Raw genomic sequence first — 18822 nt, 5'->3', positions numbered from 1 at the left:
CAAATCCAAAAAACACAATAACAAATAATAATAATAATAATAATAATAATAATAATAATAATAATAATAATAATAATAATAATAATAATAAAAAACAATAACAAATCCGGAGAAAAAGCTAATCAGAAAACAAAAAAAAAAAAAAAAAACACAATAACAAATAATAATAATAATAATAATAATAATAAAAAACAATAACAAATCCGGATAAAAAGCTAATCAGAAAACAAAATAAAAAATAAAAAAAACACAATAACAAATCCGGATAAAAAGCTAATCAGAAAACAAAATAAAAAATAAAAAAAACACAATAACAAATCCAGAAAAAAAAATCAGAAAACAAAATAACAAATAAAAAAAAACACAATAACATATCCAGAAAAAAAAAATCAGAAAACAAAATAACAAATATAAAAAACCCCCACCATAACAAATCCAGAAAAAAAATCAGAAAACAAAATAAAAAATAATAAAAAAAACACAATAACAAATCCAGAAAAAAAATCAGAAAACAAAATAACAAATAAAAAAAACCCACAATAACAAATCTAGAAAAAAATCAGAAAACAAAATAACAAATAAAAAAAACACCATAACAAATCCAGAAAAAAAAATCAGAAAACAAAATAACAAATAAAAAAAAAACACAATAACAAATCCAGAAAAAAAAAATCAGAAAACAAAATAACAAATATAAAAAAACCCCACCATAACAAATCCAGAAAAAAAATCAGAAAACAAAATAAAAAGATAATTAAAAAAAACACAATAACAAATCCAGAAAAAAAATCAGAAAACAAAATAAAAAATAATAAAAAAACACAATAACAAATCCAGAAAAAAAAATCAGAAAACAAAATAAAAAATAATAAAAAAAAACACCATAACAAATCCAGAAAAAAAAAATCAGAAAACAAAATAAAAAATAATAAAAAAAACACAATAACAAATCCAGAAAAAAAAATCAGAAAACAAAATAACAAATAAAAAAACCACAATAACAAATCTAGAAAAAAAATCAGAAAACAAAATAACAAATAAAAAAAAACCCACAATAACAAATCCAGAAAAAAAAATCAGAAAACAAAATAACAAATAAAAAAAACCCCACAATACCAAATCCGGAAAAAAAGCAAATCAGAAAGATATACAAGAAGTAGGAAATTGTGTATCTAATTTTATTTCTTGTACATGTGTAGAGTTCTGCCTTCACTTTAGTGTAACTTGAAATCTTTTAAAGAAAACAACAAACATATATATTTATATTCATAAGAAAATGGAATTCATTCAGCTCTACTGTGAAGAAGGATGTTCACATGGCATGATGTTGGATATACTGATAGCGTATCATGGAGTAAAGATTAGTTTGCGATTTCTAAAAACACACCTGAAGAAGGCAGTTATTACAGGAAGACTAAACTATTCCAGATTAAAGCATGTAAGGAGCGCTATAAGAGCAGAGCTGTGTTCATACACACACCAATCCACTTTCTACTGCTGCAGATACTGCTGGACTTCCTGTAGATCCTGAGTGGCCGATGTCTTGTCCAATCAGAGGTCAGAATTCCATTCGCAAACTATACCTACCTTTTTGGGTTTGTCTAAATTGTTATTTTGTTTTTAGATTTGTTATTGATTTGATTCGATTTGAAAGATACTTTATTGATCCCGAAGGAAATTCCAGATATCCAGCAGCAATAGAGACAGTAACACAAAAACAGGTTGTAGATTGCACACTGTATATCTTACATATGGTCAATATACACAGGGTAATGTGATAACTGACCAGAAGTTACTAGTGCAATGCTAAGAACAAAAACTACAAGATAAATAAGAAACATAAAAATATTTTACATATATTGTGGTTTCTGATTTTTTTTATTTTGTTTTGCACTTCTTGGCCACTTTACAGATCAGAAAATAAGTACTAAGAACTAGAGAATAATGTACTTAGTACATTATGGTTTACTAGAGTCTATTAAGTCTATAAACTGGACACAAGTTTCCAAATACGCAGATCGCGTGCGGTCGCGCTTCAATCCAATTCCACCCAATTAGGGCTGCCCTCATTAATCACCCTTGAGGTTTCTGATGAAAGCCGCAAATAATGAGGAATACTGGGATCTCCTTTATTGTGAAGTCTAATGGTTTCGATTTAAACAGTGGCAACGTTATCATACAACGGAGTGTAAGTGGATTAGTAGGATGATTGTAATTGGCTGATTAGGGACCAATCAGTGACCTGGGATTTTTCAAACTATGAAAACCATGTTTTTATTGAGGAAAAAAAACATCTGATGTTTATTCCAATGAAAGGAAGAAGAGATAGTTAAGCGCTTGTAGATAGATAGATAGATAGATAGATAGATAGATAGATAGATAGATAGATAGATAGATAGATAGATAGATAGATAGATAGATAGATCTTTCTAATAGTAAACGTTCAGGGTCCAGGTGATTCAGGTACTGCTGAAAAGGATGGTCGCCAGATACATATGAATCAGGCTCTGCGTGCGAAGAGGAGAGTGATGTCATCATCGGATCCCTGAAGTCATCACGAATCCCAATAAACCACACAGTGCTGTGAATGAGATCACAGTTCAATTTTTTTCTGGATCTGGTGTGTGTGAGAGAACTTCAAGCTGACTTTCATTTTGCCAAGAAAGGCAAAGACGACAAAAAAAAAAAAAAAATCAATCCAAACTCGGAGCTGAGATCCCAATTTCAGCGTACAACTCAATCATGTAAAATCTAGCCCAGTTTTAACCGGTTGATAACAATATTTTTTGCCTCATTGTTCAATAGAGAAAGTGTGAAAAGTGTAAAAATGCAGCATTGATGCAAAAAGCAGCAAGAGATCCATATATTGATGCGGCATCTTCATAATAATCGGGTTGCATGTTGTGAATATTGTGCTGAAAGTATTTATGGTGTTATAGCACGTACAATTAAAAGCACCTCAAAAGCAAGTTTATCTTATTGGTTTGTTTATTTATTTATTTGGAATATAAAAATCTGTCCACATGCAATTACACTTATGCTAATGATATTGAATCTGAACTTCAACTCCGAACAAAATTGTGACTAGACTTGTGTGTGAAGATTTGGGCATGTAGTCGTCAAACCGATCGTTTATTATCTTTATATTATATTGTCTTAATGATTATTTATATTTACCACAGATTTGAGTGATGAAACCATGATTGACAGTTTTCCCAGATACCTGGTATCATATAATCATATGATTCCTCAGATAAGAGCAAATCCAATTCCAAACCCAAATGCTCTGTGGAAAATCTCCAGAGCCCATAATGTACTGCAATAGATTAGAGTTCTAATGGGGATACAATTACCCATAATGCATTGTACCGAGCAGCAGTGTCGACGCAAGGGAGTTTTCTATGCACTGCTGCCATCTGGTGACTGTTTAGCACACGAGAACATCTTGTACCATCTTTATTCATCATCATCATCATCATCATCATCATCCAAACGGAATTCATCTGAGAAATAGAGCTGTATATGGATCCAAGTGAATGGACAGATGTGTTAGATGCATTGTGCAGCTTCATACTGTAAGCATTTGGAACTCAGGTCAAAAAAAATTTAACCACTAAATAACTGCAGTAGAATGGCCTGATTTGGTCTATATCTAAAATACCCTTTCATTAAGGTTGAGTTTTGTCTGTTCTGGCAACCAAATCCAGATGTGTACAGCCATTGCTCAACAGCTGTATGTGGGTCAGGTGAATATTCTGGGCTACAAAGTCACTTATGTGCCATCTGGGTCTGGAGACACTCACTAAGCTACAACTGCAATTCTTCGTTGGAAACATTCTTTTGAGATTCTGGTCCATGCTGACATGATTACAGGATCTAATTCCTGCAGATTTTTTTTTTTTTCCAGATGCTGAGAATCTCCTTTTCTACCACATCCCATAGCTGCCATAGAAGTAGCTATTAGAAGTAAACTATGGTCATGATGAATGGTCAGCAATAGTATTTAGTCAGGCTGTGGTATTCCAGAGATGAGTGATTATGATTAACAGGCCAAAAGTGTGCCAAGAAAACATTCCCCACACCAAAACATCACCTCCACCAGCCTGGATAGCTGACACAAGGGCATGCTGGTACTGAATTCTCAGCAGAAGTCAGTTACAGTTACTACAGGCTGCGCTTTCTGTTACTGGCTGACAGAAGTGGGGCCATAAAAATAAAAGGAAAAGATGAAATAAAACAAATATCATTTTAGAAATGAAAACAATACGTCTGCTGCAGTATGACAGTCTAGAGTGACGTCGAGCGTGACGTCACGCCCGGTGCAGCTGTTGTGGATGATGCACCGTCCTTCATCGTAGAAAGGAGGAGAAAGGAATAAAGATAGAGAGGGAAAGAGGGATGGATGATAAGAAGGTGAAGCGTGGAGGACGGGACAAGACGAGAGTGTAAAGTGGTCTGGGAACGGAATACCGGAAATGTCGCCATCTCTTTGTCTCGGAATTGTTCAGTGAACTCCACGCGCTCAACATCAGCAACCTTCATCATCCGTGACCTGATCATCTGTCCATCAAGGACTGAGGACATTTTATCTGTTTTTTTTTTTTTATCTCGCACCATAAATACTGAATACTTAAATATAAAGACTTTGTTTCTAAAAAAAAAGGAAGCTATACATCACTGGGCGTCAGAGCTGCGCGTTGTCGTAAGTGACAAAAACGATCTAACCGGAAATGCAGATTTAATATATATTTGAATATATCTATTTTACATTTTTATAATCGCTTTTATTTACCGATTTGTGCTTTTGAATGTGCGCGTTTTCTCTCACGCAATCGGTTTGTTTACGCAAGGTGAGCCGCAGCATCCTCGCGACGACGTCATGACGTTCCAGACAAACCCCGACGTGATGACGTTGCACTCCGATCGGAAGTGAACGTTCTGATACAGGTGCATCTCAAAAAATGAGAATATCATGGATTATTTATTTTTTAAAGTTACTTCCGAAAATGAAAAGCATATATCTTCTAGATTTATTACATGGAAACTTATAATTTTGATAATTGTGGCCTACAGCTCAAAAACCTTGAAAAAATCTCAAAACATTAGAATATTTCATTTCCACTTTGAGCAAATCACTTTTTATGAAGTGGAAATATCAGGAATCTCCCAGTCAGGTTCAGTACACACTGCCACAATCATGGGGAAGACTGCTGACTTGACGGTTGTCCAGAAAACACTCATTGACCCCCCTCCATATGGATGTTAGGCCACAGAAGATCATTGCTGATTACAGAGTGCTGTAGAAGTTATTAATTATTAAATGGAAAGGGCAAAGTGTGGTAGGAAAAGGTGCACAAGCAACAGGGATGACCGTAGCCTTGAGAAGATGGTTCAGATTCAAGAACGTAGGTGAGCTTCACAAGGAGTGGACTGAGGCTGGGGTCAGTGCATGGAGAGCCACCACACACAGACATGTCCAGTCCTAGTGTCAAGCCAATCCTGAACCAGTGATGTCAGAAGCATCTTCCCTGGACTAAGGAGAAGAACTAGAGGGCCTTTATTATCGCCATATATACATTACAGCACAGGGGAATTCTTTTCTTCGCGTATCCCAGCTGAGGAAGTTGGGGTCAGAGCGCAGTGGCAGCTATGATACAGCGCCCCTGGAGCAGGGAGGCTCAATTGCCCAACAGTGGCGCTTGGTGGTGCTGAGGCTTGAACCCCGATTCGCTGATCAACAACCCAGAGCCTTAACCACTTTAGCCACCACTGCCCCAGAAGACCTGGAGCATTACTCAGTGATCAGAAATACTTTTTTTCAGATGGAAGTAAAATTTGCATTTCATTTCATTGGAAATCAAGGTCCCAGAGTCTGGAGAAAGAGAGGAGAGGGAACAGAATCCATAAATCCAGAATCCATCCAGAAGCCATATCATCTGCTGGCGTTGGTCCACTGTGTTTTATTAAGTCCAAAGTCAATGCAGACATCTACCAAGAGATTTTTGGAGTACTTCATGCTTTCATCTGCTGACAAGCTTTATGGAGATGCTGATTTCCTTTTCCAGCAGGACTTGACCCACAGCGAGTACCAAAACTACTTGGAACTGGTTTGCTGACCGTAGGTATTACTGTGCTTGACTAGCCGGCCAACTCACCTGACCTGGACCCTGTAGAGAATCTATGAAGTATTGTCAAGAGGAAGATGAGAGACACCAGACCCCGCAATACAGTTGAGATGAAAGTCACTATCAAAGCAATCTGGGCTTCTGTTACACCTCAGCAGGGCCACAGGCTGATGGGCTCCATGCCACGTCGCACTGATGCAGTAATTTGCGCAAAAGGAGGTCCTTTATCAATCAATATTTTAATCAATATTTTTAATTAATATTTTAAGATACTGGATTTTGGTGAGCCATAATTATCTAAATAAAAAAATAAGGCTTCAAATATTTCAGTTCATGCGTAATAAATCTAAAATACATGAAGGTTTGAATTAAATTGTTAAATAATCCTTGATATTCTAATTTTTTTAGAGGCACCTGTATTTGAGTATTTATTGTGATATGCATAATTTATTACACAAACCTTTTGAATAAGATTTCTAGTCACTATGGCAACTGGTTGGAGTTCATTCCAGTATTTAATACTACACCCACTCTACAGGTGGCATTAGCATGGCTAATCTGTTCAAACTAGTCAAATGAGGCTATTATGTTATTACATGTTTATAAGGATTGATATACCTAGGGATTTAAACATTTAATAACCTTGGTTTAGTACAGACAGAAAACCTGATGAGCTTGATAAAACAGTAGTATAAGGTTTTCCTGAAATGTTATTGTAAAGAGAAACATGCCAATGTTGCCAAATACACACTTTTCACGAAAACAAAAAACCCCTGCTAAAGTTGGCTTATGGTGGAGTGTTTCTCAGTCCTGCTGGCCCAAAGGACAAATTGACATTGGACCAAACCTGGCACACAATATTGTCCCAATTTCAGTGTTCTACTTCAGTATGATGTCAGTGTAACACCCTATTATTTTATAATGATGGTTTTTCATTGTTAAAACTCAGTGCATTGATGCTGCCATGATTGGCTAATGGTATGGTGCATATAACGTGGTTATAACTTGGTTAAATGGTAGGGTTAGCTTTAGATCAAATCCATTGAAGTGGCTAGACAGTTAGCACAAGTAAAATAACTCCTATTATGTTGCAAGGCTTTATACTTTAACTGTACAATCATTGCAATATCACAGGAGTCCACAGTTTATTACCACAAAGTTGCCACTAGACACCAGAATCCCACTGGACATCCACTAAACATCTCCGTTTCATCGTGTCTCCAATACACAATACCTTTCTTTTTGTTTTAAATCACAGGTGCTGTAGGAGATGACTTTGCCATTCTATTCAGCATGGTTGCCACCACTAACCGAGCAATTTGTTTATCAATGAACATTCAAATTCTTGCTTAACATCAAGTAAAATATCTCCCTGTGTCAGGAGGTCCGGTGTCCCATGGCAGACGTTTTTGGTCCTCGGTGAGAAGTTGCCAAGCTGGACGAGTTGGGCTCTGACCGCTCGAGAACAGGCTCTGATACTCCGCTCCCTCTTGGGGCCATCCAGGAGGAGCAATATGTAGGCGACGGAACCAATGAACCTGCACCTCTGCCAACGCACACTGCCTATCGGGACGCAGAGACCATCACCGGTCAGTGTCGTTTAACTTCCAAGTGCCTGAGTGCACATGCTTTTAATAAAACTTCGAATTTAGAGTCACTTTATGTCTAGGCATGTATTATATAACATCACTGCGGTTCCTGTAAAGTGCTTTTAACCATCAATAATAACACGGCATGTTAAGTCCGATCTGGCAGCACAATTGCATTGAGCTCAATCCAACAGAGCTCCTGTGCCATGTCAGCTATTTCAGCTTCGCTGTGTGAACTAGAGTAATGCATTTTAATCATTTGGAAGATGTTTTTATCCATATTGAGTTATGAAAGATCTACGACCTCAGAGACTGAGCCAGTGAGGATTATGAGGCATATGGTTTGAGAGCTGTGATTAAATTTTGTACATTCTCTCTCTCTCACACACACACACACACACACACACACAATATGGTGAAGCTTTAGGGAACAGCTTGGCCTAACAACTCGTACCATATCATCACCCTCTACAAAGGTGTGACAAAGGGGCTGTGTCTAAGGCTAAGCATCCTGCCTGGAAGATTCAGGCAAGCCAGGTGATTGAGCCTGGGGCATTCTGGGTAACAGACGCTCTGTCTGTGCGCGTTGCTGCCAGCAGTGTTGCGTGTCCTTTTACTGTTTGGGCTAGTTTGATCTTTTTGTGCCTTTTGTTTAGATGTTAGTATAGTTCTTTCATTTACCTTTCTGAATAGTAAAATTCTAAATCATGTTTCAGTTGATTTTTATTTGTTTCCACTGTACAAATTGTATTCATTTTAACATTAATGCTGTAGGCTTACATCATGTTTTACAACAAGAAATACTGATGAATATCTTATAAGCAGCTTGGTATACATGATGTATAAGGCTCTTCAATATATTTAAGAAATAGGTATGGTCTTAGAGATGGACAAAATTCCGTCAAATAAATGATGTACTGTATATTTGCAGCGCTGTTATTCCGGTGTAATTCACTGTGAATTCCGCTGTAATTCACTGGCCACTAGGTGGTGCTCAATGTCAGCTTTAAATAGCGCATTTACTTCAAGAAGGAATAGTTTGTTTGATATTCTGCATTTTTTTCTTACGTATCTGCGTGCAGATGTGTGTAACAGCACCGAGCTCCCTGAGGTGGAGATCATCAGCCTGTTGGAGGAGAAGCTCCCGGTGTACAAGCTAAGGGCTGACAGCGTGTACGGCTATGAGCACGACGACTGGATACACACTCCTCTCATCTCTCCGGACACACACATCGACCTGACCGCCGAGCAGATCGAGGAGACCCTCAAATACTTCTGTAAGTATTTTCTGTAACTTCTAGTTAGCTATCTTCTTCATGAAGATCGTGATGGCTTTGACGTTACACAGATGTTAGCATCCTTAGCATCTTTTCGAGCAAAGTTTACAAACCAAATTGCCTTTTTTTTAGGCAGAAATGAAGTGAGGGGCTTTTTCTTGCTGTAATAATGTAATGGTGTGAAGCCGAAAATGAGAGCATGTTGATATTTTTGGTGCGTAATCGGGGCAGAGGATGCGAAGTACAGATATAGTGAGACGGATAGAGGAAAGAGGACGGCCGAGGGTGCTATAAATAGGGAGAAAAGTTGTTCATGTCTAAGGCAGAGGAGTAATTATCACTCCTCTCTCTCCCTCTCTCTCTCTCTCTCTCTCTTGCCCACTTGCAGCATTACACGCATCACATGTGACTGTGTTGCCTGAGGAGCTTTAGCTAGCTTCTGTGTTGTGGAATAGAAACCGAGCATATATTTATTTCAACAGAGAGAGAGAGAGAGAGAGAGAGAGAGAGAGGAGTGTGGGAGGATGTACAGGAGCGTTAGGGATGAGTGCACAGAGCTGGAGAGCTTCAGCAAGGACTGCACCATTGGTAAAGTGTGTGTGTGTGTGTGTGTGTTGTGTGTGTGTACGTGTGTGTGTGTGTTGTGTGTTTGGCATGAAAAAGGCTCAGGGTTTCTTTCTCTACCGCGCTGCAGTGTCTCTTTCTTTCTTGTACTCTTTTCCATTTCCTTCCATCCTCTTGCTGTAGTCTCTCTCACTCTCACTCTCTCTCTCTCTCTCTCTCTCCATGTTGCTATACCATTCTCTTTCTCTTTTCCTTTCTGTCTTGCATATCATCTACTTCTTTTCATGTCATTACTCTCTCTTTCTCTCTCTCTCTCTCTCTCTGAATTTTAATGTTAGATATAACACACCAACATCTGAAGGGCAGGTATTTAATTAAACTTAAGTATACTTTTCTCACTTGTTATTATGCTAAAGTTTTTCAAAATTGGAAATAATATAATAATATATTCTAATATAAAAACTCTATAATATAAAAAGAATGTTTATTAACAGTCTAATATAAATAATGGCAAAGTAATATGAAGTTTTTCCCCCCAAAACATCACCTTTTGGGTTAAGTTTGTAAATCTAATTTATTTCAGTGAATTTCCTAAGGTTTTAGGCACATGTGAAGGAGGTGAAGTGTGTGTGTGTGCGTGTGCGTGTGTAACTTAAACAGCAGAATGATCTGAGTTGATGCGGTTGCCGGGTACTGTCGGCATGGCAGCGGTTGCCGGGGAGATCATGCTGCGACGTCGGCGTAGCAAGGATCACTTCAGGACACACAGGAAATAACTTGCATGTGCTCACAGCCAGGCGCAGATCTGATCATAACACTGGAAGTTCACCGTGACTGTCATTAACAACTGCTGTAGATTCATCTCATGGATCAGTCTGCTTTCTGTGATGGTCTGTCTGTGTTACCCATAGTGCTATGTGCTGAACGAGTGGGCCAGATGACTAAGACCTACAATGACATCGACGCTGTCACCAGACTTCTGGAGGAGGTGAGTTTCACAAATCTGATGCTTTTACATCGGGGCTTAATCAAGGGATAAGCCGTGAAATAAAAAAAATCCGAGCAGGACATGTTTGGATTAAATTAATATTAGTTTTATGTACTATTTATATACACATAACATAACATTATGAGCAGTGAGAGGTGAAGTGAATAAGACTGATTATCTCCTCATCATGGCACCTGTTAGTGGGTGGGATATATTAGGCAGCAAGTCAACATTTTGTCCTCAAAGTCGATGTGTTAGAAGCAGGAAAAATGGACAAGCGTAAGGATTTGAATGAGTTTGACGAAGGGCCAAATAGTGATAGATCAGAGCATCTCCAAAACTGCAGCTCTTGTGGGGTGTTCCCGGTCTGCAGAGGTCAGTATCTATCAAAAGTGGTCAAAGGAAGGAACAGTGGTGAACCGGCGACAGGGTCATGGACGGCCAAGGCTCTTTTATGAACATGGGGAGTGAAAGCTGGTCCGTGTGATCCGATCCAACAGACGAGCTACTGTTGCTCAAATTGCTGAAGATGTTAATGCTGGTTCTGATAGAAAGGGGTCAGAATACACAGTGCAGGACGGGTCAGCGCTGTTTTGGCAGCAAAAGTAGGAACCAACACAGGTGGTATTAGGCATAATGTTATGCCTGGTCGGTGTGTATTTCCGTAGAGAGAAGAAACAGCACAGATGCAGTGCTTCAAAATTGCTTTTAAAATTGAAGCTTAAAATGACACGAGTGAGTGTAACATCTGTCTGGATGTACAGAAAGAACGGGACCTGGAACTGGCCGCTAGGATTGGCCAGTCCCTGCTGAAGAAGAACCGGAGTTTATCCGAGCAGAACGAGTATCTAGAGGAACAAGTGGGGAACATCAGGGAGGAGGTGAGACTGGCTGAAGCTCATAGATTAATCGAAATGTAATACAATATATACAATATAATGTAATACTTCTTCATTCTGTGAAACATACTAAATATCTTTATAATAATATCTAATATCTAATATCTCTCTCTCTCTCTCTCTGTGTCTGTCTCTCTCTCTTTGTCACTCTCTCTCTCTGTCTCTCTCTCTCTCTCTCTCTCTGTCTCTCTCTCTCTGTCACTCTCTCTCTCTCTCTCTCTCTCTCTCTCTGTCTATATCTCTGTCTGTCCCTCTGTCTCTCTCTCTCTGTCTGTCTCTCTCTCTTTGTCACTCTCTCTCTCTGTCTATCTCTCTCTCTCTCTCTCTCTCTCTCTCTCTCTCTCTCTGTGTCTCTGTCTCTCTCTCTCTGTCACTCTCTCTCTCTCTCTCTCTCTCTGTCTATATCTCTGTCTATCTCTCTCTCTCTCTCTCTCTCTCTCTCTCTCTCTCTCTCTCTCTCTGTCTATATCTCTGTCTATCTCTCTCTCTCTCTCTCTCTCTCTCTCTCTCTCTCTCTCTCTCTCTCTCTCTCTCTCTCTCTCTCTCTGTCTATATCTCTGTCTATCTCTCTCTCTCTCTCTCTCTCTCTGTGTCTCTGTCTCTCTCTCTCTCTCTCTGTCTGTCTCTCTGTCTCTCTCTCTCTCTCTCTCTCTCTCTCTCTCACTCTTTGTCTCACTCTCTTTTTTTTCTACAGGTGGCCCAGCTCCATCATGAGCTCAATCTCAAAGATGAGCTTTTGCAGTTCTACACCAACGCAGCCGAGGAAAGTGAGGAGGACGCCACGTCTCCCGCGTTAGTCTGTTTAGAATAAATAAATACATATATGAGTAAATATATGTTCTCTTGTGTTCTAGTGAACATTCTCAGTGCTTAAGTACACACCTGCCTTACTTGTGTGCCATGGTAACAAGCTGTGTTGTGTGTATTGTGTTTGCGGGGTCAGAGGTCGGAATGGCGGGACGTCTCTGCCTTTTCAGGGCGGCCCCCACGTGGACGTGCTTCAGAGGAAACTCCGAGACCTGGAGGTGGAGAACCTGTCTCTTAGATCAGAGGTATGTGCAGTACCACAGTTGCGTCATCACAAATTATCTATCGGTGCTACACGATTATCTATGTCTTGTAAACAGTTTACGTGGAGCATCCTTGTGTAACTCGTTACTATAGAAACAACATTGTATTAATTCCCGTCAAGCGACTTGTACTGTCATAACGACTGCTAGAGAAAATTAATCAACACCTTCCGACCAATCGGAATCCAGGATTCAACATATATGATGTATTTTTAAATGTAACAGTACAACACACTTAAATGGGAAATGATTTGTGAGTGTGTGTGTGTGTGTGTGTGTGTGTGTTTCTCTGTTTAGGCGAGCCATTTGAAGTCTGAGACAGAGACGTTTGAGGAGAAAGAGCAGCAGTTGGTGAACGACTGTGTGAAGGAACTCAGTAAGTTGAATCCAAGGCACTTAACTCAATTTTCTAGGAACTCATTTCATGTTATGTAAAGACCTGTGGGTGGTTCATGATTCCACTAGCTGACAGATTTTTTTTAATTATTATTTATTTATATTTAATAAAAATGTCTGAGACAGAATTTTTCACTCAAGCCTAGATCACCCCTTTTAAATGCAAACCTGGAAAAAAAAAACAGGGATATAAAATGCGGACTGCAGGAAGACAAGAGCGTCTTTTCCTTTGCTGTTAAATGTAATGCAGTGTTCCTCTCCTTAGACTGTAGTTCAGATTGTTTTATATCTTGGTGTTAAATCCTCACTCCATGTGTGTAAATTAAATCTCCAGGACAATCCAGTCTTCAGATCTCCACCATAGCAGAAGAGCTGACCAGGAAGACGGAGGATGCGGCTCGCCAGCAGGAGGAAATCACCCACTTGCTCTCGCAGGTTGTCGACTTGCAGAAAAAGGCCAAAACGGTCAGCATTCGCCCTCGCACAGAAAGCACTCTGACTAAAGAGGAAAAACTACGTTCACTGACCTGTGTTTGTGTGTGTTGTGTGTTGACAGTATGCTCTGGAGAACGAGGAGCTCTCTCAGCATCTGGTGGCAGCTAAAGACGCTCAGAGGCAACTCACAGCCGAGGTACGGAAGATCTGTGATGTCACACAATCTTTGATTATTTTATTGTAGCTTTTAGATTTGTCATAAGTGATACAATCGTTTCCTAACACACAGCTTCAAGAACTGGGCGAAAAGTATTTGGAGTGTATTGAGATGCTGCATGAGGCTCAGGAAGAGCTGAAGTTCCTGCGGAACAGGAGCATTTCTGCTGGAACACCGCGGCGTTACCATCCTTTTGGACTGTTCCCTATGGTACACACACACTCACACACAGACACACACACCTCCAATACTCCTTAATATAACAATATCTTTAAATGTACATTCATTCACTCATTCATGTTCAGGAAAACACTTTATCCTGGTTTGTGTAACGGGGTCCGGCGACGCTCCCGGGAATCCTGGGAATACACTTTTTTTTATGAAATTACATAACTATAATTATATACATCTAGCGATTTGATTACTTCTCTCAGCCAATCAAATCAAACCAAATGATTATGATTGGCAAAGCCGTTGTGTACGTACATGTTTTATATCTTAGTGGAAACTAAAAGGATTTCTTCCCACAAGGATTGGAATATCTGACAGTTTTGATCGTGTCGTGACCGTATTCAGTTGTCCAAATAAGGAAGACTGAAAAAACAAGTTTTCCTTAAGGTTATTAAAGATGATAATAGGTGTTGAAATTATCCTTACACTTCGTGTTTGTGTTTGTCTGTGTGTGTGTGTGTCTGTGTGTTTCAGGACTCTCTGGCTGCTGAAATTGAGGGCACTATGAGGACGGAGTTGAGTCACGAGCACCCTGAACACGAGGAGCAAAAGTATGAAGCTTTTATTTTTCCATATTTTTTGTTAACCATGGGTTGGATTATAATATTACTTTTACCACCTTCATTTTTTTCTGTTCCGTTCACTTATTGGATCACATGTCGTCTTTAATTGAGAGATTCGGGAGCAGAATTTACCCAGAATGCATTGTGACCTTAACAAATATGGAGATGACTGCTCCAGCTGTTCATGACAGATGTTTGCTGGATTAGAACTTCACAATATGTGATGACATAGACCTAAAAAAGACTACATAAAGATCTTGCATTGTTGTTTAGAGGAGCTGGAACTCCCTTATGCTAGCTATTTATCAAACAACCTGATTAGCCTGCAAGTTACCAGGCTGATGACTGACCCTTACCGTTCCATGGCAATTATTTGGTCTGACATCACTTCCTGCTACACACACCTCCTCTTGTGTTGCAAGTGGCTTTGTCACATGCGAACAACTCTTTTGTTGCACTGATTGTTTGTGAATGTCTGTGTTTGCAGGGTGCGTCATAAGCGTGTGTTTGAGACGGTTAAAAACGTAAACCAGTCCGTCAGGCAGCGCTCGCCGGCTCCGTCTTCTGCTAATATCCCTGGGTCCAATCAGACACACTCGTCCCTAAGTTCCACCCTCTCTGACATCAACACTGACAACATGGCTGCCCTTGATAATCGTGAACAGAGCATGCTCCTGGAGGCAGAGTCGACAGATGCCAAGTGGGTGTGGCTTAAGTGTTAATTATAATGTGAACAAATATAAAAAAACAAACAGTAATGTTTGGTACCCAGATCCTCTTTAGGTTTGCACCATGAGACCTTCAATATGACTATCAATTAGCATCATAAGATAAACAATTCTGTGCTTTCAAGCAAATTGTAGGTAATAGAAATGCTGCATATTCTGTCTTTTCCTGTGTGCCTGTGGCAATTTTCCCCTCGGCGTCCAGTTCTGACAGCCCTGAAAAGCGTCCCAGCTCGGAAGACTTAAAGCTGGCGCTACGCCGACTCTCACTGCGCCGACAGAACTGCCTGAGCGAGCGTCGTTTCTTTGAGGAGGCACGTGAGAGGAGGCATCATGATGCTCCATTTCATGGCATTGTGTCTGGTGAAAGCATCATGTCGCTGGGCATGTGGCCGAGCCGGCCGTACCTCCCCGACAAACTGCAGATCGTCAAACCGTTGGAAGGTAAGAAACACCAGGCTTTGTGGAGAACCATTAACCAAACCAGGTCAAAAAATCAAAAGGTTTAAAATAAAAAATGTTAACTCAACATTCAAATGATATTTTTCTCCTTTCTTGCTCTCTCAGGTTCCGCAACCTTGCAGCACTGGCAGCAGTTAGCCCAGCCTAACCTAGGCGGGATTCTGGACGCCCGTCCTGGTGTCGTCCCCAAGGGTTTCCGTCCCCTGGAACTTGACCTAGAGGAGGTCTATCACTACAGCGACTTCGAGGAGGACGAGCCGGGAGAGCAGTACTTCCAGAACCTTCCCACCACCACCACTACAGGCAATCCTGGTCTTGGCCATGCCCCCTCGGCCTCTCCGTCACCCTGCCTTAGCACTGGCCACGCCTCTGCAGAGTTCTCAGGTGGGATCGCTGTAGCTTATGAACACATACAGTAGCATCTCAATAGCATACAATAGCATCTTTTTGGTATTTTATTCTAATGGTAAAGACATTCATGTGTGTCAGTAATAATACATAACTGTTAATTTCTGCATTATTTGTATTTATTGCTTTTATTGTTTTACAGTACACTACCCGGGTAAGTGCATGGCCCACACTAGTTCCACCTACACGTTCACTACCTGCAGGATCCTCCACCCATCGGATGAGATCACCAGAGTAACCCCCAGGTCAGACAGTCTGCTCTTTCACTTTTTAGTGTAAATAAATAAAACAGTTAGAACTCAAAACTTTTATAACATGCTGCCAGTACTCATATTCATATTTTCATTTTCCTCTCTGCAGTCTAAACCCTGCCCCCACCTCTTCATGTGCGATGTCGTCCAGCCTTCGCTCCACCCCCGCTGCCACGCCTTGCACTCCTCGCCGCTTAAGCCTCTCCCAGTCCCAGTCCTTCACCAACTTACGTGACTCTACGAAGACCTTCAGCACCTCATTGGGGTTGGTGCGCCTCCTACAGGAGCGCGGGATCTCTGCCGCTGTCTATCAGCCACGTAGCTGGGACAGAGCCACTGGGGGTGTCCATTTATCCACCTCCGTCCTCCCCCCTTCATCCCCTCCGGACTCTCAGAAACCTTCTACTCCACCAAACTCCCCTACCCGACACACTCCAAGCCCCCACACTATTGATCAGGACAACCCTGCAGACTTTTCATTCAAAAGCCCATCCTATGAGAACTTCCTAGCCTCTAAGCCGGCACGGTCCATTCTAAAAGAGGTGGCAGGGGGGGCCCAGGCGAAGGATTGTGAAAGCCAGACGGATGTCAGCGTGTATAACCTGAACCTTGTAGATAAGCTAAAGAGGCTGGGACTGGCCAGTCCAGGTGCCAGTGGGATCTCAGGGCCACGTCCTCTACTGGGCCCTCTAGGTGGCTTGAGGAGGACGGGCTCTCCATTTACACCACTAAACGAAGGGTTAAGGCGCAATCGGAGCTACCCAGCTGTGGTTGGAGCAAGCATGGCTATGAAGGGCCCTGGACCCCAAAAAGATGAGCTGATCCTAGGTCCCAAGCTTCCCAAGCAGACTAGTCTTAAATAGATGACGCATAAACACTCAAACTACTGTAACATATGAATTTAAGTTATGCCATCCAAAAAAAGCAAAATTCAGCCTATTTGCACTAGAGCTCTCTGAGTTGAAATAAGCATATATCCCTGTAAAACACAAAATAGAGCTTCAACACCTTTCCTCACTGACGTTTAGGTAAAAAATACTATAAAGAAAGAACCCTCAAGGATTAAACAAAAAAAAAATCCTTTGGTGTATATACAGCAATCTCACCAGTAATGAAGCAATTACACTTACACTATATGGGCAAACGAATGTGGACACCTGATCACCACACCCTTATACAGAATACTTGTTGAACATCTTCCAAAAGCATGGGCATTAACACGAAGCTCCACACGTATTTCTAGGCTTTCCACAAGAGCACTGATATCAGGCAAGAAGAAGCGGGGTTGATTTTACGGGGGCATTGAAATGTTGGAACAGGTTTGGACTTCTTAGTTTCACCGAAGGAAAATCTTAATGCTATGGCATTTATAGACAATTATATGCTTCCATATTTGTGGCAGCAGTTTGGGAAATGCCCATATATGACAGCTGTCCACAAACTTTTGTCCATGTAGTGTATCTAAGGGGTGAGCTATATAGCAATATTTGAAGAGATTTTCATGACATGCAGGGATGGATTAAAGACAAGGCCTGGTCACATATCCATTTAAACTGAATAATTAGACTGACTGGTTATTACACGAAGCCACACACAACACCCACCAACATCCGCAAGTTAAGACAACATGAGCCAATGAATGTAAAAGCCATGGATTCTGAAATAAATTTGGAAATGTTCTTGCTGTGTGGGTCTGAATTTCAAGGCAGTGAATAGTCACGTAGGTCATAACTGTTCGAATCTGGAGCTAGATAAATATCTAATAATGCTGCAATGATACCATAGAGACGCCACAATGATGTATCAGTGACTGCACAACAATAATGCAGTCAAATAATAATGATTTTACAGTGATATCATAACACAAGGAATTTGAAATTAATGGCTGTTTAGTGATTATAAAGAGTGTGCTTTTTCAGTCTGCATTTCCCACGTTGGCCAGTAGAGGGAAACATTTGAATGCATAAGAATACATCTTTGAATTCTAGGGAGCATGTGCAGGGGTCACTGTTGCCTCACAGCAAGAAGGTCCTGGGTTCGTAGCCCAGGTTTGAACAGGCAGGGGCCTTGTGTGGAGTTTGCATGTTCTCCCTGTGCCTGCGTGGGTTTACTCCGGGTACTCCGGTCTCCTCCCACAGTCCAAAAACATGTACATTCATTCATTGTCTATACCTGCTTATTCCTAATTAGGGTCACGGGGGTCTGCTGGAGCCTATCCCAGCGCACATAGGGCAAAAGGCAGGGGTACACCCTGGACAGGTTGCCAGTCCATTGCAGGGCCACATATAGACAGACAACCACACTCACACCTATAGGCAATTTAGAATTACCAATCAACCTGATGTACATGTTTTTGGACTGTGGGAGGAAACCCACGCAGGCATGGGGAGAACATGCAAACTCCACACAGAAAGGCCCCTGCCTGTTCGAACCCGGGACCTTCTTGCTGTGAGGCAACACCACTAAGCCACCGTGCTGCCCATTAGGTACATTAGGTTGACTGGTAATTCTAAATTGCCCATAGGTGTGAGTGTGTGTGGTTGTCTGTCTATATGTGGCCCTGTGATGGACTGGTGACCTGTCCAAGGTGTACCCCTGCCTTTTGCCCAATGTGTGCTGGGA

At 40.7% G+C, this 18822-nt stretch overlaps 1 protein-coding gene across 2 annotated transcripts; it reads left to right on the top strand.

Moving 5' to 3' along the window:
* Nucleotides 1–7548: 7548 nt before the first annotated feature.
* Nucleotides 7549–17879, top strand: trak1b (trafficking protein, kinesin binding 1b). 2 transcript variants are annotated; one of them, XM_058403571.1, is made up of 16 exons: nucleotides 7549–7714; nucleotides 8797–8991; nucleotides 10467–10543; nucleotides 11308–11424; nucleotides 12137–12234; nucleotides 12386–12494; nucleotides 12810–12888; nucleotides 13243–13373; nucleotides 13465–13539; nucleotides 13633–13770; nucleotides 14266–14342; nucleotides 14842–15054; nucleotides 15285–15523; nucleotides 15647–15925; nucleotides 16092–16194; nucleotides 16310–17879. In XM_058403571.1, the coding sequence occupies exons 3-16, from the start codon at nucleotides 10493–10495 to the stop codon at nucleotides 17061–17063; spliced, it is 2463 nt and encodes an 820-aa protein (XP_058259554.1). In that variant the 5' UTR covers nucleotides 7549–7714; nucleotides 8797–8991; nucleotides 10467–10492; the 3' UTR covers nucleotides 17064–17879. The 2 variants fall into 2 exon arrangements, with proteins under 2 accessions (XP_058259554.1, XP_058259546.1); XM_058403563.1 differs by lacking the exons at nucleotides 7549–7714; nucleotides 8797–8991 and adding an exon at nucleotides 9062–9579.
* The last annotated feature ends 943 nt before the right edge of the window (nucleotides 17880–18822 follow it).

The sequence above is a fragment of the Hemibagrus wyckioides genome, linkage group LG02 (assembly GCF_019097595.1).
Source record: "Hemibagrus wyckioides isolate EC202008001 linkage group LG02, SWU_Hwy_1.0, whole genome shotgun sequence".
In the NCBI taxonomy this organism is placed as follows: domain Eukaryota; kingdom Metazoa; phylum Chordata; class Actinopteri; order Siluriformes; family Bagridae; genus Hemibagrus; species Hemibagrus wyckioides.
Note: the sequence above shows the minus strand (reverse complement) of the source record. Positions and strands in the feature narration are given on the sequence as shown.

Excerpts from the sequence above, each read along its gene's own strand:
- trak1b (XM_058403563.1), top strand. The coding sequence starts at position 9,516 with ATGTACAGGAGCGTTAGGGATGAGTGCACAGAGCTGGAGAGCTTCAGC. Across the intron at positions 9,580-10,466 it reads CAGCAAGGACTGCACCATTG|TGCTATGTGCTGAACGAGTG; the intron begins GTAAAGTGTGTG and ends TGTTACCCATAG. Across the intron at positions 12,235-12,385 it reads GAGGACGCCACGTCTCCCGC|AGGTCGGAATGGCGGGACGT; the intron begins GTTAGTCTGTTT and ends TTGCGGGGTCAG.